The sequence below is a fragment of the Sander lucioperca genome, chromosome 19 (assembly GCF_008315115.2).
Source record: "Sander lucioperca isolate FBNREF2018 chromosome 19, SLUC_FBN_1.2, whole genome shotgun sequence".
NCBI classification, from domain to species: Eukaryota; Metazoa; Chordata; class Actinopteri; order Perciformes; family Percidae; genus Sander; species Sander lucioperca.
This window is the reverse complement of record NC_050191.1, coordinates 4,507,418-4,534,184: the sequence shown is the minus strand read 5'-3', so window position 1 is coordinate 4,534,184 and position 26,767 is coordinate 4,507,418. Positions and strand designations below refer to the sequence as shown.

The following is a 26,767-nucleotide window of genomic DNA, read 5'->3' as shown; positions in this document are numbered from 1 at the left end:
GATTCTCTAGCTTGATACATAACACACAGATACGAGTGGTATCAATCAAAAAAAGATTATTTACCTAAATGTCAAACTATTGAAATATATGCAGTTCTTTCTGGCTATAGCCAAAAAACAAACAACAAACCAACAATAAATATATATTTAAAAATGGTCCCTGAATCAACTATAAGTGTAACCACAACTGTAGGTTTGGTAGTTGGTTAGTTAAAGAATGACATTTCAATCATTCAAAGAAACAACTTCTGGAGTTGTTTCATTGTGTGTGTGTGTGTGTGTGTGTGTGTGTGTGTGTGTGTGTAAAACACCAAACTGTTATCAATGCTTTGTAAGTAAAATGCACAATTTCACTGAATACAGCCAAATAACATCTCTTCATGTGCACTTTTACAGCTGATGAAAAACTAAGCTGGTGTGATTTAGTGCTTTTTGAGAACTGTATACAAGCCACAGTTGTATACAAGTCACAGGTGTAGGGGGTACAAAATACAACAGCCTGTACACACAGTAAAAATACAACTTTGAGCTTGACAGTTACACCTCAATCTGTTTTTGACATGGCACAAGTCAGGTAGATTGTTTTGCTTAAATTTGCAGTTCAGTTTTAGAAACATTTAAAAATATATTTACATTTCTATAACAATTTTTACGCTTCTGTATGATTTGGATTCACAAAAAGTTATGGCTTCAGATTTGACATGAATTTGCTTGCAAACGTGTCAAGTTTTCAAACCTCAGTCGAGTCGTAGTATGAGAACAACACCGTGGTGAGTCAATCAGTAATATAGCATTGAAAGACAGTGTGTCTGTAACACTTAAAAACTAAGTCAATAAGGTCAAACAACAAGTCACATGTATGCTGTATCCACTGTTAAGACAGCGCAACTCCACAGAATAAGCAAAACCTTGTGGGAAAGACGTGTTTCAGAGAAAGGGGAGGCGTGGGTGGAAAAACAAGCCGGAACTCAGGAGCCAACATCGGCAACAAAGGTGAGCTGTAGGTAATATCATAACAGGTGACAGGCAGCATGTGATTGGGTAAGTGTAGGGCACAGAGAACAGGAAACAAGGCATATTGTCCAAAGTAGAAGAGGTAGACACACAGTCATATCTCGATTTCAGCTTCATTAGTTGATGGATTGTCCTTTACCGAGCCAGCAATGGTGTAGAACCTGCAGGGACATCAAAAGAGGAGAAAACAAGAACATCAGTAAGAAACTTTTTGAACACTAAAAGCCATGCAAATGTACTTTTACTTTCTACATTTTATTTTATTATAACAATATTCTTTGATTTAAATTAATCTTTCTAATCTTCTTTTCTAAAATTCTAACCACATTTGAATTCTAAACTAAGAAGATCTGTTCTTTAAGTCAGTCAGACAAAAAGTGGTCCCATTTTCCGGGAAAAACACCTGCAGGATCCTGAGATTGTGTGAGGACTATCTTATGCACTGACCTTAATTTGCCGATATTACAGCAATATATTGTGATCAACCTTTCAGTTACAGTAGTTTACCAATTAGTTTATACAATTCTAAAATGGCAGTATATAGTCCAGCAGTGGTGCAAAAAGTAGTCAGATCCTCTACTTAAGTAAAAGCACCAATACATTAATGTAAGAACACTCGTACAAAGAAAACATTCTGTATTCAAAACCAGCAGACAGTATTTCTGTCATAAATGCCTCAGAAATCTGAAGTTTGAGTTTGACAGAGCTCTAAAAGAATCCAACAGCAGTCTGCCTGTCTGTGTTGGTTTTACTGTTGGTTTTTATGTATATGTGATGGTTTGCTTTAATTGTCAGCTTTTAACCATCTAGGTTGCTGTCTCAGTCTGCTCTATCGTTTGTCTTTAGGGACTGTTCGTTTTTTATTAAAGGGGCTACCGGAGGAGTTTTGGGATCTTTAGTTAAAATAGACTTGAACCTTCCTTCGCCAGCAATACATTTTTCTATGACCCTCCAAAATGATTGGGAAAAAAGGCATGACCCTCCCCAACAATTTATTGATACCTTCTGTACTGGTTTGCACTTGGCAAAGATGTACAGATAACCTACAGATTATTACTACAGATTAAACTGTACAGATGACTTAACCTCTGCTTCCTTATCTCATCACACTCCTCTGTTATGGTGTGATGGCCATTTCAGTAGATTTACTCACTAACATTGTTGTGGAAACACAATAAGCATGGAAACTAAAATGCACACTTCCTGCATTACTGCATTACTTCAAATACTAAGTTACTCATCTAGTAAACTAGTATTCACATGAAATAAAACAATAAAATATTGAGACCATTCAGCAAAGCACACTGGGTAATAACAAATCCAACACATGAACTGGTTGCTATGGACTCGTCACTAGACTTCCTCATTGTATATTTTAGCATAGGTAAAGCTGCTGAAGCTGAACATTATACAAAACTCCATTTCTCAGACGAGCGTCAATTTGGGAGCTTGCATGCTACCACTCCTTCTTTCTCCAATGCCTTGAAAAGGCTGTCGTTTGCACAATTTCAAATCACTGGGACCCAGGCGCGGAGCTATGGTTGGGCCTCACCCGTGCAGGCATTGACAGTTGGCCCACCCAATCAGAAATTCAAAGTGTGTTGGTGTGCAAAGCGCTGCAACAATCACAACAATGGATTGCTGTCGTGGCCAACAAATGGAAACTTTATACATAGTTTGTCTGCTATTTCATTACTAAATTCACTTCTGATACTTTTTTATGCGAGAAATCAACTATGTAGAGCTCAAATTTGGGCCATTTTATGAAAATTGATGGGTAATTGCAAATTTGGTCCGAGTTCAGAAGCTCCACAGTCTGACATGTCAGCTGGCGGGTGCCTGCCGGACACCGGCAGGCCACCCGGCCTGTCCATCTTCACAGACAAGAGGCGTTTATTTCCCCGGTCGTTTGTTTAAATAACTCAACACACATATCCATTATAAGATTAACTGGAACCTGTGGTTTTTCGAAGTTATAATGCTCCACAAGAGATTGCGGGCTAACAAGCTCGCTGACCGGCCACGGAGCAGGCAGAGGAGAGGGAGAGCATCTGACAGAGCAGAAAGATATCTGTCTCCCTTTGACAGTCTTGTAAATAAATTATAACATGTAGATCTGTCAGTCTTTCTCTATCATAGGCCCCAATTTTTGTTTTCCTCCGTGGGTGATCACGGGCGCACGCCCTTTAAAAAAAAAAAGTAGTCAAAAATGTTTTGCATTTCAGAACCTTAGGAAATGGACAGGGGCTGACACGAATACACACGCCTATTAACTCAATAATAAAGCCATAAAGTAGGCTATCTTTCAACTCAGGACAGCGCCACTTCTCACAAATACAGATAGGATTGGAGATGAGAAGTTTAACTGACACGTAACCGCGATCAGCGCTCACACGCTCCACTTAGCATCAACTGCAATGTTTAATTTTAAATGAATGTAGCCTACTGGCAGTCTGGCACACATGGATGCTCAGTATTTTCCGTGGGCGCTCGAGCTCGAGACAACGTGAAACCTTTCAGCTAGTCAGCTTCATTATATTCCATCTTCATGTCAGTGACGATACTTTGGCAACACGTGGCACAGTTATATAGGGTTGCATTCTCAAAGAAAACACCTCCAAACTCGTGTTGCTGTCATGTTGCGATTTTTGTTGGGTCAGACCCATCTGCTAGCAATGGGGGGCCGAGACTGAGATCTACATGGAAAAGTATGCACCAAACAAGCCACTTTGAAATTTAGCTGTTTTCATGAATACAAAAATTGGGTGACCCTCCCCCCTAGACTAAAAAACGTTGGATGACCCTCCCCTCAACAAAGAATAAAAAGACATGACCCTCCCCTATTTTCCTCCGGTGGTCCATTCCATAAATACCGAATGGTCCCTTATGCATGTACTGTATGTGGCTGCTGGTCCATGTTTGCTTTACTGTTTTTACGCATCTGTGACTGCCTGTTTGTCTGCTTAAATTTTTTGTTTGTATGCCTATTTTATAGTTTTTTACCATGTGTGTCATTTCCTAAAGCCTAAGCAGGGACAAGGACCGCACATTAGCGTATGGCTAGAAGTCCCATATACATTGCATCGGTTGCACTTTAGATGTAACAATGCCTATATGTATTGTCCCTGACAAATAAACTGATAAAATAAAATAAAAAACAAGGATTCCCCCCATAATACTTACATTCTTACACATTAGATCTTAGTTAAAAGAATACCAACCGTGCTGTGGCAGCAAGCACAATGAGCATATTACTAGAGAAACAAAGAGAAGTTTAAGATGCACACCTGAATTAAGTAAGGGTTAATGCCTGACGAGATGTCCATTATCAGGAAAGCCAGAACTGGTTGCCTCCGCCGAAGTCCATTAATTACCTGATAAGGGACCTTAGATAGACGTTAGATGCGACTTGCCACCATTGGCAACGGGAAATATTTCTAGTCCACTCAGCTCATAGAACCCTTCAGCTGAGACAGCTACGAGCCAGAAAGCTAACGTTATGCTAGCAAGATTCAAAGTCAATACCATTGTGTACGGCTGACAATCAGTAAATATAATTTGTTTAACAACAAGACAAGCTAGCTATCCAGCCGTGTCATTGTCCCCAAATCAAAAACGACTTTCAAGAACAAATGATACGCCATGTGTAATGTTGGCCGCAGCCTGAAGTAGCAGGCTGAACAGCAACAACGGGATAAGAGATGATCGCTGTGAAACAAAGTCAGTTCAGAAGGGCAGAGTGACTTGTGGTGTTCAGAGGACGAGGCACTGAAGGACTACAGTCAGTGTTGTAAATTACATTTACAAATTTAGATTTTCTTTTTCATGTAATGTAGCACATTGATTTAGAATGGTAAACAACCAGTTTCACCAGAACTCGTTAGGAGGTGTCCTGTATCCCTTTTTAATGGACACCCTTGCAGCCAATCAGAATTACGTATTCACCAGAGACCACAATATCTGGTATCTAGTCAGATGGTAGTCACACAACTAGTGAATGAGCTAGTGACCATGAAGCATAAATGAAATAACTAATGCCAGCTAATGCTATGCTATGCTTCATCAACAGTTTCACTGGAATAAATACCAGACATATAACACACTCTGTTTTACCTTGACTTTCTAAAATTCCTGCGTTTCTTCAGGACCTTGAAACAGGAGGATATCCTGTAGTAACGTCTCAGGTTCACCACCTGGTAGATGATGGGGTTGTACATGGCTGAAGACTTGGCCAGCAGCGTGGGAATGACAGACACAGGGATGGGCACTGAGTCCGGCTCACCAAACGCTGACACCACTGACACCACTGCATAAGGGATCCAGGCTATCAAGAAGCCTGCACAGATCAGCATTGCCACCTGGGAGAGGATACAAAGCAATATTCAGATATTTAACAAAATGTCTCTATGAGTATACCGTAATGTCTTCTTTCTCTTCTTTTCTCTACTTTCTCTACTTTCCTCTAACCTTTCACCCACCTTTGTGAGTTTTATCTCAAGGCTGTGGCTGTTTGTGTTTGTGTTTGTGGCGTCAAAGTTTGAAATCTCCTTTGCAGAGGACTTGACTTTGAAGATAATCATGACGTAAGAGAAGACGATGATGGCTGTGGGAAGGATGAGACAGAAGAACAGGATGGCCATGACGAAGCTTTGGCCGGACACAGAGGCCTGTGCCAGCCACCAGTCCAATGTGCAGGAGGTCCCAAAGGGCTCCGGGGCGTAGTTTCCCCAACCAATCAGAGGCATGGTGGCCCAGAAAGCTGCATACACCCACACAAAGAGCAGGCACAGGAAGACATGGTGGCGTTGAAGCCATGTGCCTAAGAGTGAAAAAAAAGACAGGAAGAATGATGGACTAGTGGTGAGAGACAATAGAAACCTAATTTAACTTAAATTACATCTGTTGAATGCAATGCTTGATTCAATTAGGCTGGTTGATAATGTACAACATTTTTAATGTTTTTGAAAGATAATTTAAAGAAGCAGACGGTTTGTAGGAAATTAACCCGGGAGGGGTTTCAGTTTTGTGTGCCTGTTTCTGCTGCTTTTGTTGAGTGCAGTTGCATGAGAATGGTGTGTCTCTGAACTATAAACAATTTCAGTAAACTTGTTAGTGGTTGGAATTACTCACTCTCGTGTAAGAGATCATTTCTGTTGAACAGGAGTCAAACTGAAATTAAAATGTATTTCGTGTAATTTGGTCAAAATTGTAATTAGCAAAACTAATGTATCTTTTGACAGCCCTACAATAATGTTGTTATTTTGGTGCAATATCTGGGCAAAAGCACTATATAATATCACTTCAATGCCAACCGCCACACTGGTAGTTAACCAGCTAGAGCAGCGAAGTCATTAACTGTTGCTAAGTCCCATCTGGGATTTGAGTACTTCTCTTACTCTGTGTTGTGATCTGAATCATACAGTAATTTAAGAAGTGCTGTGGTTACAGAACTACTTGTTGGTGTGAGTTTTAAAAGTCTGGTCATTTGCAGTCAACACAACAACCCATAAAAGTGGGAAAGCTAACGCTAGCTAGACCCTCCTTTTTATAATGTGGGACACAAAACAATGTGCAGGAGCTTGATAATAGCACTCAGCAGGTGTTTAAATGCAATATAAAACGCATAAGGTGTAATAGTAATCAAAGTTAAAGTTAGCATGCTAAACTAACAAGTTACCACTGTCCAAGTGGAAGCTTGTTAGCCTAGCTTGCTAGATTACAATTGTTTGGATCACCCCAAATGTTGAATGTAATTGTACACACAGACAGCTTTAGCTTTAGTGGGCTGCATACCTATCATACAAGTAAACCCGGAAGCTTAGAAACTTTTTGGCATACATGCTCCTGTTGAGCAATTCTATTGAACTGAATAGGCACCATTTCTTTCTGATCCGGTATGTAGTTATTATTATACATCCATGTCACATCCATGTAGCATCTCCTAGCATTCATAGCACTCGGATGTCAGTCAACCACTGCCATGGAAGCTCCCACCCAGAGGATTGAAGCTTAGACATTGTTTTTAAGAAAATCATTTGTTTTGTCAGTTTGACTTTAAATTAACAGCTGTTGGTTTTAATGTGATATACAGTATGAACAGACACTTAAAATAAGATGTAATGTACGTGAGTATCTGCAATTGACAATGCCCAAGACAGGCCAAAACATGTACTGCACATAAGCATAACACTTGCAACCCTTAATTGATGATCATGGCCACTCATATAGGAATCGGGAGACCCCCAAAGGTCCTTGAGGAAGTTCTAGGATTCATTTTATTCTATCTGGTAGTCAATTACAGTCATGTGAAAAAATTAGGACACCCATGCTAAAGTTGACTAAAAAGAGGAATAAAAAAAATCATCTTTTGGAAATTGATCTTAATGCCTTAATTAAAAAAATGAGGAAAAATCCAACCTTTAAGGACACCAATTTTGTTTGTGAATGAATAATGTATCGTAAATAAATAAATGTTCTTCCTTAAAATACAGGGGGCATAAGTAAGTACACCCCTATGTTAAATTCCCATAGAGGCAGGCAGATTTTTATTTTTAAAGGCCAGTTATTTCACGGATCCAGGATACTATGCATCCTGATAAAGTTCCCTTGGCCTTTGGAATTAAAATAGCCCCACATCATCACATACCTTCACCATACCTAGAGATTGGCATGGTTTTATTTCAGTTAGCCTAATAGCTGGTTTGATTTGCATTGAGAGATGATTTTATGGAAAGTACCCCATGCCAATCTCTAGGTATGGTGAACGGTATGTGATGATGTGGGGCTATTTTAATTCCAAAGGCCAAGGGAACTTTATCAGGATGCATAGTATCCTGGATCCGTGAAATAACTGGCCTTTAAAAATAAAAATCTGCCTGCCTCTATGGGAATTTAACATAGGGGTGTACTTACTTATGCCCCTAAGGAAGAACATTTATTTATTTACGATACATTATTCATTCACAAAGAAAATTGGTGTCCTTAAAGATTGGATTTTTTCTCATTCTTTTAATTAAGGCATTAAGATCAATTTGCAAAAGATGATTTTTTTATTCCTCTTTTTAGTCAACTTTAGCATGGGTGTCCTAATTTTTTCACATGACTGTATATAAATATCTAAGAATGAATATTCCAGTCATGGGTTTGGGTCTGCATTGTGGACAGTTGCTATTTCTTTATTTTTATTTTTATTTATTTTTTATTTTGCAAAAACAGTGTAAATATACTGTATTACATACGTACATCTTGTTATTCATATTTCAAGTCCTTCACACTAGGACAAAAGACAAGACATGCAAAAAATTAAAATTAAAATAAATAAATAGACACAAAAACAACAAAACAAACAGATCAAACAACATAATAAATGCACTCAGATAACACTTTTGTCGTAGTCCCTAACATTAATGTAAAAATTTATAAAATCAAATTCTCTATGTGATTGCCACATCTTCAAAAAGTCAGAGGTTCTGTCTTTACTCTTATAATAAATGCTGTCAATAACAAAGTAGCTTGAGAGTTAATTCCACCAGTGGACTATTGCTGGGGGTTTTGAAGCCTTCCATTTTAAAGCTATGCATTTCCTAGCTGCCATCAAAGTCATCATCTCTGTACATACTTTCATATTTATTCCACTTGTCAGACATATTAATTCCCAAAAGACATAAACGAGGTGAAAGGGGAACAGATACATTTAAACACAAATATCAGCTTGGTAACAAATTTCCAAAATAACGAAAGTTGTTAACATGACCAAAGTATATGAAAAAAGTACCTTTATATTTCTTACAACACCAGCAGAGGAATGATTGCCATCATGCCTTATTTGAAAATATCTAAACAAATGGGAAGAAGGAACTCCATATTTCTGCTGAAGCTCAATGAATGAAAGAAAAATCCCATTTTCAAACAAATGTGAAATTTCCATTATACTTTTATCATACCAATGTTTAAATGTATCATCCCCACAACAAGAAATACCTGGATTTCTCCAAATTGAGGAGAAAGGGGAGATAATTTATGAGACCATTTCCAAATATGGAGGCTATTCAGTATAACAGGATTTCTAGTGATTTTAACCATTAAGAATCAACTAAGATCAATGTATGTTAAATGTTCCAAGTTATATGGACAAATGTGCAAGGATTCTATTCTTTTCCACGAACATGAAGTATTTAAAAACCATGATTTTATCTGTGTGAGCTGAGATGACAAAAAATAATAATAGAACTTGGGAAGCTTCAATTCAATTAAATTTTATTTATAGTATGAAATCATAACAAGAGTTATCTCAAGACACTTTACAGATAGAGTAGGTCTAGACCACACTCTATAATTTACAAAGACCCAACAACAATTCTTCAGGCCACCAGAGTCATATGGTAAATACAAAACACACACCCAGACACATGGGGATTTGTTATTCCAAATAAAGGAAGATATAAGACTTTGTATCCTTTTAAAAAAGATTTTGAAATATATATAAAAATGTAGGTAAAATAGACATTTTAACTATGTTTACTTTCCCCATAAGTGAAATGGGTAGTTGGCCAATTCTTTTTAATTCCTTTACTTTATTAATTACTGGAAGGTAATTCAAACTAAACGTGTCTTCCATTCTTTTAGGGATGAACAAACCCAAGTATTTAATACAATTTTTAGACCAATTCCAATTGAATTGATTCTTGAGTAGAGTACACTCAAAATTGGAAATTGGCATTATCTCAGTTTTGTCCAATTTAACTTTGTAACCTGATAACTTCCCAACATTTTCAAACAAAGATAACAAAAATGGAATTGAATTCACTGGGTCATGAAGGTACAACAAAATATCGTCTGCATACAAAGATATGAGGTGCTCCTCCATCCCAATTTCAACACCATAATATGATCATGAGTTCTAATTAATGCAGCTAAAGACTCGATAACAGTAGCAAACAACGCAGGTGACAGTGGGCAACTTGAAAGTACAAAGGGTTTAGAGTAGTTGGAATTAGTTTTAACAACCGCCACAGGGCACTGTAAAGAATGTGTATCCAATGATAGAACTTAAAACCAAAATTAAATCTTCTGAGAACAAACTTAAAGGAGAACTCCGGGCAATTTTTACATTAATCTTGATCGCTATACGTATGTGAGTACTGTCGATAGCAAAAAAAACGAGCCGAATCGGTGGTAGCAACACGGAGCTGCTGCAGCTAATGCCGAGAGCTCCCAGTTAGCTAAAACGGCAGTTTTGGGGGCATAACATAAAGAGTGCCTTTGTGCCTTAACAGACACAAAATGCAATTAAAATGTCTGTGCAACATGAACAGGGCCCTTACATAACAACAAGATGCGTTTTGAACCTACCCTGTTAGCTGGCAGCTGCCGTCTGGGATGAGTGAGTGTGTTCAGCCAGGCTTCGGTAATAATCATCAAGCAGCAGTTCCCTGTGTATTTGTAGCATATATATCCATTTTGTGTGCAATCCATCTGGCATTGGTGAATATAGGAGTCTCAGCAGTGGCGAACTGTGTATTAGTTGCGTTAGCCGGGCTAGCAGGCCCGACCGGCATCCTTCTACTTCCTCCCCGCCTTCCCCGCCTGCCGTGGCCGAAAACAATCCACGGGCGCCCGCTGGTCTGGTGGATGTCCTCCAGAGGACAGTTCATGCTTTCGCGGCAACATTTTAAAGTTTATTCCCCTCTCAAAAATAGGTAATTGAGCACTGTAGTGGTTATGTCATATCAGTGACTATGTAACTACATGGAAACGGGCCAAATTATGTCTGTTCCTTGTAATGCAACAGCGTTACAGAAGGCTAGCTGTAGTCTTGCACTGAAGTCCCGTGGGAATTCAGTTGTAGCAGGAAAAGGTAAACAGCAGTGTGCAGATCGGAGCGTAGTGTGTGAAGAGTGAAGAGCGGAGGTGTTCACAAGGGAAGAAGCTTGGAGCTAGAGCTAGCCTTCTGTAACGCTGTTACTTTACAAGGAACAACTTTTTTGTTGCTAATGTTTATTAAAAAATGAAAAAATACATTGTCATGTGGGTGTACATGGAATTCAAATGTTTAGGGGGAAATAAAGGAATAATCTTGAGACCCTAACGTACCGTATCTGAGATGGCAGATCTTGAGGTACCGGTCCAGACTGACCACGGTCAACGTGATGAGGCTCCCACAACCAAAGAAGAAGCCTGCCCAGCCATAGAAGCGACAACCTTCCCAGCCGAACAACCAGCGGTGGGATAAACTAGACACAATGAAAAAGGGTTTTCCTGTCACTGCAGGGAGAGAGAAGGGGAAGCATGCAAGGAGATGAGAAGAAAGAAGATAAAAGAACAAGAAGCATGAAACAGGAATGAGAAAGAAAGGAATGGGAGTGGGTGGAAGTAGGGTTGGAATAAGAGAAAGGGGTAGACAGAGAAAAGAGAGTAAACAGAAAATTATTAGATGATGTCAGGGTGAGCAGTGTGCCCTTTTAGTAGTCTTTAGTACTTCCTTCTTTTGTTTTGGCTGGCTGGAAGTGGGCGGGGCTTATCAATTAACCGCAGGTAAGAAGATTGAGTCTCAGCGAGCTGAGAAGAGACTCTTGTCGTGGAATCACCGATGTTCTGTGTAGCTCTTGACACTGAAGAGACATTTGATTTTGGAGCAATTTTGACTGTGGCCTTGAAGCCCGAACACCTTTTATTACCAGATTTGTTTTCTTTTCGACCAACCACTAATAACAGAACTTGAATGAGACACCATCAACAGCCGAAGACGGGGCTGGTCACTTGTGTGGAGCTGCTTGTGTGTGAGTAAGCCCCACTCAAACCACTGCCAGCCAGCCTTCCCTTTACTAGCACACTTTATGTTAGGAAATGACTTGTTAGCCTACACATCTTAAGAGTGTCTTTGAGTCGTTCACATAACAATCATAAAATTAAATGCTTATTCTTTAACTTTTACCATGTCCATTTCTCTACACAGAACCATACAGGACCAACATTTACTCTGTTATGCGTAGTTTTTTTGCAGCTAGTAAAACTGAAGTAAGAATTAATGGAGTTTTGATTATCGATAGCTCAAATAGGCTGTTGAGCGATCGCAACCTCCTCCTCCTGTCATTCTATTTCCAAAGCACGCAGCTCCTCTTCTGAAAACTCTGGTTCGTAGAGGTATGGTTCTGGATCTTGACTGTCTGAGAAGTCATCCTCTTCGTCTCTCACAAAATCCGCCATGTTCATCGCCATTCACTGTCTACTGTAGGAAAAACAGCCAGCTAATATTCACGCCGGTATGTTGACGGAAGTTGGGGTTTTTCATGTGCTGCATAATATCTCTGCGCCCAAGTAGCAGTGCTTCGCCTGTGCTTCCACCCAATATAGTCCCAAATCAATATCTGCCTAGGAAATCATCTAGCCTTAATCTGCATTGCTATTTGTACTCGTTGTGAATATGCAGGCCACAAGAAGTAGTTATAGGTTGTTGTTTTTTTTTTTTGGCTCACGTTTACTCATGACATGCTAACCGGCAACAAATGATTGCATTCAGTATGCTAAGCTAAGCTAGCGGCGGCGCTGCCGGACTAAGACAATGCATGCACTGAGACAAAAATGCGTTTGCCCATGCTGACATAAACACAAAGCATTACAAGTAATTTTTTGTACTAAAGCTTCTTCGGTATGGAGTTTTATTCCTATCTTTATTCAAGAGCGCATTCTTTCAACTTGAAAGCTTTTCTCATTGATTTTACGTTCAGATTTTGTAATAATTTCCCTCAAAACCTTGCTTTCACACCACTGCTCGCGCTTGGATTTGCTCTGCTTGTGCTCAAACTTTCTGCTTGGACTCAGCTATGTTGTTGCTAGGACATATTTCCTGCTCTCATCTTTGGCCCTTTTCCTCGCACTCAGGCTGCTTCTGAGCCTGCAAGCGTGCTTCTGCTGCACGCTTGCAAATCTTCTCGTCTCAGATTTCTCCTGCGGTCTCGGATTTTTTGTGTTACAACCTTGTCAAAATTCCCCAACCAATAGAATGCCAGTTGTAGTATTGACCAATGAAATGATCCCTGCCCCATTGAGGGTGTGTTCGCTTTACGTTAGAACGTCCGTTGCTAACAGCTGCTCTGTAACCAAGTTTATTTAACCCCGCCGTCCATTGCTTTATTATTAGTATATGTCAACAATGTGCACAGAATGGTCAATGCTCTTTCACCTCTCTTCTTTTTGTTTCAGTTTCTCTTCTTCCATGTGTGACTGAAGTACCCCTGTTGAACTGCATCACAGCTGCACTTTGTGCATGGACCAGTGTTGTACAACCACACTACTGTGTTGTTTCGGTCAGTACATTACTCCCAACTCAAAATCCTATTGGTCCCCCTGTACTCACCTGTGTGCAGAGGGCAGGCATCAGTGGCACAAACCAAGAACATTGGCAAGTCTGATAATAATGTAATTGTAAAAAATAATAATAATAATGTAATTGTAATTCAAATACTACAACTACACACACATCATGTTACATACACTTATCATTTATTCATCTTGCTTAAATTCACAGGGAGCACAACAAGGCCTGGGAGAGAAAATTACTGTGGGGTCCACAAAACCAAATCAGAGAAGGTAAGGTAAGATAGTAATCATGTTAAAGAAAGCTATGTACACCTAATATATTATGTGTTGATGTCTATGAATTTGTCTTAAATAGGAGCACACTATACAATTTTGGGTATTTTTAGGCCTTTAATGACAGCTGAAGAAATGAAAGGGGAGAGAGAGGGGGGAATGACATGCAGCAAAGGCGTCAAGGAGTAAACCTCTATATATGGGTGCCTGCTCTACCAACTGAGCTATCCGGGCGCCCTTCACCCCTGTTTCTGCACCATCACCTGCATAATCCAAGTAATAAAAGAAAGAACAAACTATTGTTTTCTCTGGTTACATGAATAGGTGCCTGTAATGTCTGCAGACATATACAATCAATTCAATATATGTTGATACGTATCACTGATATTTCTTAAATCGGTGTAGATTTTCAGAGCAATAAGAGATTATTAAAGCCATGTTCATAATTGCAACAAACTAAAACCCTGATCAAGGCAAATTGGTTTTTCATATTCTGTAACCTTTATAAAAAAAAAAACAGTACAATTAAATTTACCAGAGCCGAGACTTGGTAAATGGCTTTAATTTATCTTGTCAAAACGTGAGTAATTCATAACAAACTGCATAGTATTTGACACAAAACCTAAAAAGCATACGGTGCTCCTGTGAAGCAGTACACTTTGCTTGTAGGATTTACTGTAGCAGGAACATTGATATTGGCAAACAGATGACCCAGGTACAAGTGTGTTTGTGAGCAGGGTTATGATATGAACTAAAATAAAGATAAGATAAGCCTAGTGTTCACAAGAGGGATAATTCAGGTATTGCAACACAAATTAAGAATAATTAAATTAAATGGGAGGTATATACAACTAGTAGAAGATAAATTAACTGTACAAGAACAATTAAGGTAAAGTTATGAGGTAGTGGCAAGCTAAAGTGACATATAATCAATAGCAGGGAGTCAAGTCAACAGTGTACACCAGAATAATATATACTGTGATTAAGTAATGATACTTAGTGTTCTGTACTAATATAACAAAACAAAAAAATAATATAGTGTGTTATGCAGTATGGAGAACAACCGAGTCCCAAATGACCATTTCTACAGTAGATCTGTTTTTATTATAGTGGTGAAATTGTACTTAACGTTACAACTTTTTAAACAGACTTATATGATTTCATCATTTTCAGACTAATATTTTATGAAGGAATGAAGACCAAATTCTGATGAACAACACACAGTGATGCAAAAACTGACACAAACAATCCAGTTTCTATTGGCTCTAACATGAAATTAGTCGAATCCCCAGGAACATGGTTAACCAAACACATGCTATGTGCTTAATTTATGTTACTCACCCTTGTAGTTGTGGACGTAACCCCACTTCAAAGCTTTCTCCCGTTTCCTGATGGGTGCAGGTAAAAGAGCGTTGACCATTCTGTGCACACTGTTGACATACACTAATAATAAAGCAATGGTAAATAAACTTGGTTACAGAGTAGCCGTTCCCAACGGATGTTCTAACGTAAAGCGAACACACCCTCAACAGGGCAGGGATAATTTCATTGGTCAACACTACAACTGGCATTCTATTGGTTGGGGAATTTTGACAGGGTTGTAACAAAAAAAGTCAGAGAGAGCAGGAGAAATCCGAGAGGAGAATACAGAAAATAGAGAGCTAGTTGACCGTGAGGAGATATTCGCTGAATTTGACAAGTGTATTGGATTAACATCGCTTACTGCACCTTAAAGTGTGAATGCTATGGTAGCTATGGTATTTTTTAATGGGACTTGTAATAACCTTATCCTTTAAGTTGGGAATAACCTTTACACACAACACGGGTTGATGAGTTCAGAACAAGGCCTGAGTGTAGCTACCTCTTATTGCAGCAAACCACAGTGACTCCCTAGCCCCTTTTACACACAGATTCCACAATACTGCCATAAAGAAGATTGGCATTACACAGGCTTTGCTTTTATTACACTGAACTAACCAACGCCTGCATAGTCTATATCGACAACGTTCCACTGGACAACAGTCCATTGTTCAGGTGCCTCTGGAAATTCCGCCAGATGTCCCTCTCTTTAGGACGGATGTCCCTAACCTTCCGCTTTCTTTGTGTTGGCATTCTGAAATCCGGTCGATTTATGAGGACTATGGTTAACTGCTCCTCAGATCTCTGCAGGGTAAATCCAGACAGCTAGATCTGTCCAATCTGAGTTTTCTGTTACACGACTAAAACAACTTTTGAACCTACAAATGTCCACCAAAACAAGTTCTTTCCCGAGGCTATTTTGCAGAGGCATCGTCATTGTGTCCCAAGACTATTGTGAATGGTTTAAAGAAATGCCAATAAACCAGAGCACGTTTTTCCTGTCCTGAAAATGCCGGCTCTATATTTACACAGGCGTTGTTTTGGCTCTGGTAATTACCTCCGCTGCAGGCTTAATGGCAGAGCAAATGAGTCCCCCCATTTTGTGTTCATACTTTTCTTAAAGAACGACAAGGCAGAATATCGGTGCAACATTCCTGAACAGGCTTTGTTAAAGGGGCTCCTGGTTGTTGTAGTGTGCGTCAGATGATGGCCTTCTCCCTAGAGAGCTGGATAAGGCATGATCCATGTGGCATGCCATGGCCAAGAGGCACAAAAGCGATAAACATCAAAACCTTTCGAGGCAAGATGACAGCATGAGACATTAGGACTTCTTGGAATCACTGAAAACCCAGCGGGGCAAGCACACATGGTTGCTCACATGTTCGGAGGCTTGATCAGTCGTTGTAATAACAACAAATAATCTTTCAGCTTATTTAGTTTGCCCTGTGGCCAGCCGCCTGGTTTGGCAATCATGGCTGTTTTTGGTCTTCCAGCTCATGTGGAAAGGATTATTGCGTAAATGGAAAATATGTACAGAGATGAAATTTGGCATCTATTATAGGCTCTGAACCTATCACTTCCAGCAAACATGCACAGTTTGTTTGGAGAGTTTTGTGTATTCTTCCTCCTCACATTACTTAGGGGTTTGCTCCATTTTTTGGAGACCTTTTATTTTTATATATATTTCTTATATTTACTCCAGAGTTTCTTTTACATTTTCATTCAGTTAGGGAAGATTTGCCACCACTGTATGCAATATTATGAAAAAAAAACAAAAAACATCCACACTAGTATACATTTAACAGTGTAATTAGATTTAATTGAGGGGCAAAAACTGTACAGTAACTTCATTCCAAGATGCTATACAATACACTTCCACCAAAGATTGTAAAAGGAATACAGTAGTTAAGTTTTTCATCAGGTCATGTGCATGCAGGTCACAAATGTATACTGTTACAAACAGCTAAAGCTAACCTGGGCTCGTATAATAAAGACACGCAGCTGCTAAAGGTTAAAGGAGAATTCCGGTCGATTTCAACACGTAGCTCTGTTGCATTTGGAGTACTGTCAGTAGCGGGTTAGAAAACGAAAACAATCGGTGCTGCCTACACCATGTTATCCTCCTGCTAGCGTTAGCACCCAGGAGATTGAAACCGGGCAAGTTTTAAATGTGCTTTTAGCCTCTTAACATGTTCGAAATGTCATTACAAGTGCCTACCCATGTGAAGTGATTCCTCCTGAGTGAACACAGTGAATCTGACTGCAGTAGATCTGAAAGAAAATCATAAATGTTGTGCTAATTCAGCTCTGTTTAGTTCCGGTGTTCAGACGGCAAGATGAGTGCTTCGGGACCGTCTACAAATTACAACACCGAAAACAGATACAAAAATATTTTCAAAAATAGGCATATGCTTATTTTTTAAAGTAAGTGCTGTAGTACAACTAGCAGGAGACAAGGTATAATTGAGGTAAGTTTGGAGACTCTACCTTATTTAATCATTAAATTAATAATTTTTTTTTTTTTATTGTGTTTGTAGCTTGAAAGAAGCTAGCGCGGACCGCTGATTAGCTTACAACGCTAGTATTCGTGACACAGGGAAAGTAAGAATAAATCGCTATTTTGTACCACTAAAAAGGCTCAAAACATCACCACACTTCAACGGTAGCATAATGAGGGTCCCTACATGTTAACCGAAGCATTGAGAACTTTGTAAGTGTACAGACAGTTTATTGAACAAAGAGCTGCGGGAGCTCCGTGAAAGGGCTACGAGAGAGAGAGAGCTATGCCGCAACAGAGCCTCGTACTTCGAGGCCGGTAACATTATTCCCCCTGTCTTGTTCTCCTTTATGTATTGCGTTCCACATGAGAATGAGACTAGCTTGCACAGATGAGTGTATGTCTTTCATACTTCTAGATGGGTTTGTGCTGTGTTAAACTGACTCACCCAGAATGTGCATGGTATCGCGTCTGAAGATGGCTGCTGTCAATCAGCTAACCACACCCACTTCTCTAATCACTATCATAACAATACTCATTTTTAAAAAACAAAAGGCTACGTCATTTCATGGCCACAGCTTTTTTATTGTTGAAAATATTACTCACACAGGGATATATTGTGCAGTTGTTCTGTGGGGTCTATGATATCTGCTTGGTAGTGACGCAAGGGGAAATGTCAACAGATTAGGATTCCTCCTCTATGGGGCAAATACACCGCAAATTCTATTGAAACGAGGCCATTTTTACTTGGAATCAGGGCTTAATTTGAGCCGGAACACGCCGGAACATGTTCCGGCACCTCCGACGTTGGATCCGGAACCTTTTTTATTGGATCCGGCACCTCCTGTGTCACTATGAAAAATTAGTCGCCTAAATGAAAAAAATAAACTACTGTTTGTGTAGTGTTCAATGTTGTTATCTGTCTTGTTAGTCTTGATTCCCCATTGGAGTTCCACAAAAGTCTTGTGTTTGCATTTTCAATGCGTTTTGAGGTGAATTTTCAGGGTAAGACAGAGGGGGGAGAGGGACGGAGGGAGGGGATCGGCACTTCAACAGCGCGGCGCTGCACTTCAAGTGACACAAGCGCTTGTGCTGGTTGAGGATAAAAATGTCAAAAAGACAACAAAGTTTGCTTAACTTTTTCAAATACGCTGGCCAGTCGGATCCCAAACAAGCAAAAATCGTTTCTGCCGATCAAGAATGTGGAGACCACGGTGGGTTTTATGTTTTAATTGTCCGATGGATAGTTGCTGCTTTTGAAAACGATCGTTGCAGTGTATTTTTAATTTTTTTTACATTTCGCACCGATGCAGTGCACGTTCTGAAATAAAAATAAACATTGCCCTGATGTACACACAGCGTTGTTTAGGCTTTTTTAGTCAGAGTCAGAGAAGCTACGTTGGCAGGTGTAATTTTTGTTTTGGTTCCGTTACCTCCAAGCACCGTTTTGAGTCGCCGGATCCACCCCCCCTCTGCGCTCCGGGACCTCCCACTTTACAAATTAAGCACTGCTTGTAATTGACAAAAGTGCTGGTCAAGTAAAGATTGGCCTTCATCACAATACATCAGAATCTGCTGTGAACACATCACGTCTTTGTGTTGGTTTTATTGGTGTTACAGAGTTAGTAAAAATCCTCTGGTTCCTATTAATATGCATACTAAATTCTAATGGTAATCTACCCAGTAGATTGCTCCGGACCAAAGTGTTATGTGGACACAGGCCAACCGAAGTAATCAGCTTAGTGACCTTATCCCATGGGGCAAAAGCTAATTTCAATAATGGAAAATATTCATAATCTTAATGTATTCAGCTGCTCTTGTTCCCGAGATTGTACCGCATTGTTCTGTGCACTTCCAGACTAGACAAGGTTATTGTCAGCTACAACTATCACTATTACTTTAACTTATCCTTATCAGTGTTTTGGTCTTGAAAAGGCTGCAACATGATTGGAGAAATAACTGTCAGTTTTCAACGTTTTAAGAGGCTAGTTTCGTTTGATATATCATCATTAGATGATATCATCATTTCATGATAATAAGAGCCCCATGTTGTTGTAAGCACCAATGAGAAAACAGGTCAACCAGGGGAGGATTAGTGAGGATTACAGCACTGAAGGTAAAGTAACGTATTATGCAAGGTGAAAAACATGTAATTACATAATTTCAGTTACATAACGTCTGAAAATACCTATTGATGATACTCATTTAATAAAAGAATAAATAATAACTTTCCAATTGGAAATATTTTAATATATGTGTAAGGTATTATATTATGGTATGGTATGTCACATACATACTTTTAATGAAAAAAACAATATCCACGTTTTTTATCCCTCTGCCTCAAGCACAATCTGTACAGTGGCAGCATTTTTATTTACCTGATCACCACTCAGCAGAACAGGATGTGCATCCTCACTAGACCAATGCATTAGTGTAAAATGTATGTGTAATGAGGTACATGAGGTACAGCTCCTGTTAAAATGTCAAGTGACCATTGTGAGTAATTTAGGTAATTGTAATGTTAATGTAATCAGAGAACAGAGGTAAATAGGCAGTTATTGTAGTAGCCTGGGTAGAGCGTGCCATAATTAGGGAGCGCATTGAGCCTGATTTTGATGACACAAACAAAACCTCTTTAAAATCATCAGCAGGGAACCTATACTGGACTTAGAACAGGGGTCAGCAACCTTTACCACTCAAAGAGCCATTTGGACCAGTTTCCCACAGTAAAGAAAACACTGTGAGCCACAAAACCCTTTTGACATTTAAAATGAAATAACACTGCATATAACAGTTTTTTTTTGCCTTTATGGTATGCATTTAGGTAGATTAAACCATGTTAAGCTTTTTCACGTTAAGCGTTTTAGAATGTCCCGGTTGCAGTTGAGGGAAACTGTAGCCTATAACTTCCTGAGCGACTGATCATCCATTTACATCCCCCATGTACATCCCCCTTTACATAAATATACATAAATATGGCTATGAAATAGATAATGAAATACATACATTTGTATGTATTTATACATATGAACATACGCATTAGTCATTATAGTTCAATAGCCTAAATACATATGTTTTACTTTTATTTATTTCAGGGGGACTTTTATTTATTCCGTCTATTTATATGCACGTTATATTCAAAGGAAGTTTTGTTATCTCACAGACTTCGACTAAAAGCAACTAGCAAGCCTGCCTGACATCAGTGCATCATAGCATATCACTATCTGCAAACAAAAGAAAATATGACTAAAACACGAGCGCGGCAGATTTCCAGCTCAGCTAGAGCGGGTAACGCCAGCTCTGCAGACGGACCAGAGTCAGTCAGCACCGGGCAGCGAACCGCGGGGACCGAGGTCACAGGGCTGGAGGCTAGCTGCTAGCTAGCTGCAGCAGCTAATATTAGAATATTAGACCCAGCCCCGGAGGTCTGATCCCCATGATCTGATCCCGAACCACCGGTGACTCTCTGCCAGATCAGCAAGCAAAAGAAAGTTTGCTGGGATTGGTAACGGTGGCGTAACGGTAACGTTACAGCCGTGAACTGAAATTGTATTTCCTCAGCTGGTTCGGCTCTCTTGGGGCGAAGTTGTCTGCGGCGGGTAGAGACAGAGAGTCAGAGGAAGGCAGGGAGAGAGGGTAATAAATAAATGTGACATTATGAAATAAAAGTCCCCGCAAGCATTATCAAGAGTAGCCTATAGGTTTCCAAAGTAATTTTAGCCTGGGCTGAAAGCACCACTGGTAGGCTACACTGGCGCTGTTGCCGTGGAAATGACAACATCCGGTCTCTGAATATGAAAATAACAGGCTTTTTTCATTTCTATTTTCGAGTGATTTTATTTTTGTTATATGAAATAGAAAATGAAAATCACAGCATATTTTAATTTCTCCCATCCCCTTTTGACCATGAAAAGGAAAAAATGCCTTGTATTTCAATTTCAAATTTTGTATTTTAAAACGAAAATCAAATAACCATTCGTTTATGAAATGAAAATCGAATGAATGAAAAAGTACACGGACCTACATTCAAGTAAAATACTCAGTGTCTATTTTAGTCCTTCTTGTATTTATGAAAAAACGCCAAACTTAAATTAAACCGAAAATGCCGTCCTCTCTCTGTGTGCCATCATCCTTTTACTGGCGCGTGCAGTCAGCTGTCAACCTGAATAATAAAAGGACTATTTCACTGAACAATGAAAAAATATGAATATATGCAAAATAATTGGCAATTAAAATAGTTATCATACTTGTTTAATGTGATTTCTGCTCCTGAACCTCAGCGCACAGCGTCTGCACATCAGGGCTGTATGCCGTCACCTTCATCTTTACGCAGGATCGTAAGCTGTCATCTGTGAGGCGTGTGCGATGTTTGCTTTTAATAAAGTTCATGTTGGAGAACACCTGCTCACATACATATGTGGATCCAAAGATTGACAGGACTCCAAGTGCATACTTTTTCATGTTCACATAAATGTCGGGGATAGCATTCTCGAAGTTTCGAAGTTTGTCCGGTTTGGGGAGGTTTTCAATATCACGCCATTTGTGATTCTGAGCAAGAACAGCCTTCTGACGGGCAACATCTTCAAGGTCTGCTGTCAAGCGTTTAAACTTGGACACCCATATGTCTTTGTCGGCTATGTCGGCCAGTTCCATCTCAAGATCAGGTTGACTCACACCTGCCAATGCAGTCGTATTCAGCAGGGATGGATTGAGGCTTAGGGGAGTGACAGGGAAGGATAATGTGGTTTTTTCCTCTCTGAACTATGAGAAAACGATGTTTACATTGCGATGATTGCAGAATGTAAATACTCCGAATTTATCATGTGAGCTTCTTTGAACTCTCTCAAATTGGGGAAGTGTGACAGTGTACCTTTCTGTAAATCTCTGGCTGTAAAGCTCGAATGCCAAAACCTCCTCCAACATGTGCAGGGCTGTGCGTCCTTTCCCCTGAAGAGCTGTGTTCAGCATGTTCAAATGCGCTGTCATGTCTACCATGAAGTGTAGCTTTTCCAGCCACTCTGGCTGTTCCAGCTCAGGAAATGTGAGCCTTTGCTGCCCAGGAAAGTTTTCACTTCTTCCAGACACGCGGTAAAGCGTTTCAGCACCTCCCCTCTGGACAGCTGCTGTGCAGCAGGAGATCAGAATATGTACTTTCCAGCTCGTCCAGTAACGAACGGAACTGACGGTGATTTAAACCTTTTGCCATTATTTTATTGACAATCTGAATGACAACATTCATTACTTCTGTGCATTCCGGAGGAAATGTTTGAGCACACAGTGCCTCTTGGTGCAGGATGCAGTGAAAAGTCAGCAGCTTTCTGTTAAGGGTGCTCCGATCAGGATTTTTGGGGCCGATCACCGATCACCGATCACCGATCACCGATTGCTGTGAGCCGTGTCGACCGATGCCGATGACCGATCACCGGGTCTATTTGAAACCTTCTATTTATCATGTCATATTTATCATATATTAATTTTAATATTCTTAACAACAATGCATAAGTATTAAAATTAACAGAAGATAATGTATTGTGAATTGTCAACAGTCTACTTTTATTGACAGGAAACATTCCACTTCCTCTGTTAGAAACACACCTTAAACAGCTTAGAGCTTAACATATAGCTAAAGCCTTACTCGGAATAAATTACAAAAAAAACTGTCAGTGTGTTCTTCAGTGTGTCTTTAGTGTGTTCTGAGCAGGGTGAGGCCACTTAAATTTTTTACCAGCCACTTTTTCCAGAATTCAAATTTATAAAAGAGAGTGCACTATCATATTTTGAATTGCTTTATTAAATTATGTTTTATTATTAATACATATTTTATTAATATAATGTATTTATTATGTGTCAATAGCTTGTTGATCTTTACATTGTAAGTTAATTTCATATCCTGGCCTGGGACACACATTCATACGGTTTGATAAAGGACTTATTGGACTTTAACTTATCATTGATTTTACAATAACGAGTGTAGCTCATGGATGTATTAAGTGTAGCTGTCCTCAATTTAGGTCATCCTGTACGTCTCATCTCCGGTTTTTCCTGCATCCACCGTGTGTGTGTGTGTGTGTGTGTGTGTGTGTGTGTGTGTGTGTGTGTGTGTGTGTGTGTGTGTGTGTCGTCAGTCGCGGGGTAGAACTGAGCAGCAGAGAGCCAACAGATTTAAAACGGCAGCAGCTTTCAAGCGACTTAAACATCGTTACAGTCTACATTGACGTTAAAATGTAAACAGGTTGGCAAGATGGTCTGAAATGTTTTGCACGGTCTTTCGCTGTACGTTTTGTCAATGCGCCACTTGTTTGAAAAGTACCTTCTCTTTTTCTTTACTTCGCCCTCAACAGCTTGTACATCCATAGCTACTGCTGACTCCGCGGCGGGCCTCTTAACACCGGGGATATGTCGCCACATTTTTTAACAGATAATTTTCCTTTCGTCTGTACCTCAGCTCAGCTAGCTAGCTAGCTAGTTACACGGCGGCGTCCCGGACTAGCGCTGAAAACTAGCTACTCGACTGGTCAAAGCCCCGGCTGTGAACGGTTTAATTTCCTGTAAGTTCTTCACAATAAAAGTCCTCCGTTATTTTCGTATTTGAATGTTTTTATTATGAAGCAGCAAAATCCGGAAATGTTAGGGATTCATTAGCAGTAACGTAACGTGATTCCTATAAGCATTGTGCATTGTTACTTAGCAACAGCATTCTTTGACAAAATCTGGTTGGTGTGTAACTTAGCTGCGTATAGAACATTTTCTCACGAGTAGTGCGTCATCTGATCGGCCTATCTGATCGGCCTTTATGGAGACCACCGATCAAACTATTTAAAGCCTTTATGGGCCGATAACGATCGGTTCCCGATCAATCGGAGCACCCTTACTTTCTGTCCAGCGACTTCTGCAGTAAAGCCACAAAGCCCTTATGTGCTCCTGTCATACTTGGTGCCCCATCAGTAGCCACTGACAGCAGGTGGGTGGTGTTTATTCCTTTGGTTCTTAAACAATTTAAGACAGCCTCACAGATGTCCTCCCCCCCGTGTTTGGCCTTTTAGCGGTATCAACTCAATCATTTCTTCCTGTGGCCCAGCAGAGTTTACATACCGGCAGAACAGCGCTATTTGTTCAACATCACCTTTGTCTTTAGATTCATCGCAGGCAATTGAGTAGGCCACAGCTGAATTGATGTCTTTAATTTGCTGTCTGGTGATGTCTTCTGTCATTTTTATGGTTCTGTCTTTGACAGTCTTTGCAGAGAGGGGCATATCCCTGATTTTCTGCACAATTTCACTCTTGTTTTTAAAGTCCGTGAATAGATGTTCTGAAATCTTAATGAAAGATTCTTTCATATATTCTCCATCCGTGAACGGCTTCCCGTGCCTGACTATTTCCTGAGCGGCCACAAAACTAGCATATGTACTTGTGTTTGCAGACTTCATCCACTTCTTGAAGTGATTTTTGCTCAGATCAACCTTCCGCATCAGTTCCGAAACGGCTTTTTTTCTCTCATCTCCATCCGGATATTTTTGAGCTGCGTGTTTATTCTGGAAATGTCTTGCGACATTTGACTTTTTGTTGTTTGCTAGTTTTTCATTACATATTAAGCATACTGGTAAACCAGTCTCGTCAGCAGTGAAAGCATATGAATCTGCCCACTTAGCATTGAGCATTCTGTTTTCTTCAGACACTTTTTTTAGAATTATCCATTATCCATAGTTGGCTCATAGACATATATGTCTGAGTTGGCCTACCTGGGGTTAGAAAAGTTCAAGAAATCGCGCGCTGGCGGGTGTCGCACATTGGCGGTTGTGACTCATATTAAGAGCGACAAAAAATGTTAACACGTTTCTGTGTTACAAATTACAATAATAATACATTATTTAGATGTTACAAGATCACCATAATCTTCAAATTTAGAATTGCATTTTAAAAACAAACGAAGTAAAATAAAATAAATTTTAATTAAATACTCATTAATTATTTTCAAAAGCCACAGGGAGCCGCATCAGAGGGATGAAAGAGCCGCATGCGGCTGCGGAGCCACGGGTTGCCGACCCCTGACCTAGAAGCTATCAAATATAAAATGCATAAAATTCAAATGAAATCCAGTGGATCTGTCCAAAGAAATGTATCATTTGTTTTTTTTTAGTTTTTTTTTTATATGCAAGACACTTTTAAATTACGCCAACGCTTTCCTGGAGCATCTGCTGTTCCAAAGAGACTGTACAAGCAGAATCTGGGCCCTATCTTGCACCCAGCGCAATTGACTTTGTACACCGACGCATGTATGATTTCTATTTTGCACCCGACGCACAGCAGACTTTTCCCTGCACAGACTCGCGTCGGTAATTTAGGGAATGAACTTGTGCTCCCGGGGGCGGTTCAGCAAAAAGAGGAGCCGTGTTCCGGCGTAAATGTTCCCTAGTGCTATTTTGCAGTTTCAGAAAACAATTACGCCACAGACCAGGAAAAACCTAGTCTAAAGTCAGTGGCGAGTTATTCAGATGCTATTTTAAGGGCGCATGCTTGGCCGTAATGTAGAGTGTGCACAACGCGCATACACTTTGCTTCTCTCATCTCACAGACCCAGCAGTTCCCATTTTTGCAAATCATACATAAATAGAAGGAAAAATATGACCTTGTTTTACACAACATTTCCATGAATCATGGATGTGTTGATGACATAAATGAGGAAATATTAGAGGACTTAAGGAGATGTGATGTTGAACTGCATGTGCCGATGCCACTTAACCCAAATGCCCCAGCAGCAGAACAGGAGAGGAGAGACAGAAGAGCTGCATCGCCTATAGTGAGGTCATCTCGGTCTAATGTAAGACTACATTGCAAAAAATATCACCATGCATTCATAACCTCGTGATTCAGTGAGAGTGAGCCCAAAACATTGGAAAGTATGTTTTTGTGACATTTCTTTATTTACATTTTGTCAAAAAGAAAAATCAATAGCAAACATCGGTCTCCTCGGCTGTGAACCGCTCCTGGCGTATGCCCATGGATGTATTAGAGCGTGCGCCTAGCAAATCCGCCATTATAATAGCAATCCGCCATGGAACAAGCGCGCCTACTTTTAAAGGTAATGTGAGATAACGTTCTGATTGGTTTATTGCACGTTATGCCCAAACCACACCTATGAGTAATGTAGCTACTTCAGACCACCCATTTTAGATTTGCGTCGGGCACTGCCGGTATAATAGCAACAGCGCCCAAGATCAGATATTTGTTTGTTTACCGAGCTCCAGGTCCATATTCTGAATTTGTATCTGAATTCTCAGAGTTTTTATCATGTGTAGTCCTTAAATC

General features: G+C 39.8%; 1 protein-coding gene across 1 annotated transcript in view; it reads right to left on the bottom strand.

Annotated features, from left to right (window-relative positions):
- Nucleotides 1-273: 273 nt before the first annotated feature.
- The window catches only part of opn5 (opsin 5), a 66,147-nt gene continuing 39,653 nt past the window's right edge, over nucleotides 274-26,767 (bottom strand). The window contains exons 4-7 of the mRNA XM_031300177.2: nucleotides 11,107-11,277; nucleotides 5,493-5,833; nucleotides 5,128-5,372; nucleotides 274-1,175 (exon numbers count right to left, since the gene is read on the bottom strand). Of these exons, the coding sequence (XP_031156037.1) occupies nucleotides 1,109-1,175; nucleotides 5,128-5,372; nucleotides 5,493-5,833; nucleotides 11,107-11,277 (824 nt within the window). The 3' untranslated portion in view covers nucleotides 274-1,108. The remainder of the gene's footprint in view (nucleotides 1,176-5,127; nucleotides 5,373-5,492; nucleotides 5,834-11,106; nucleotides 11,278-26,767) is intronic.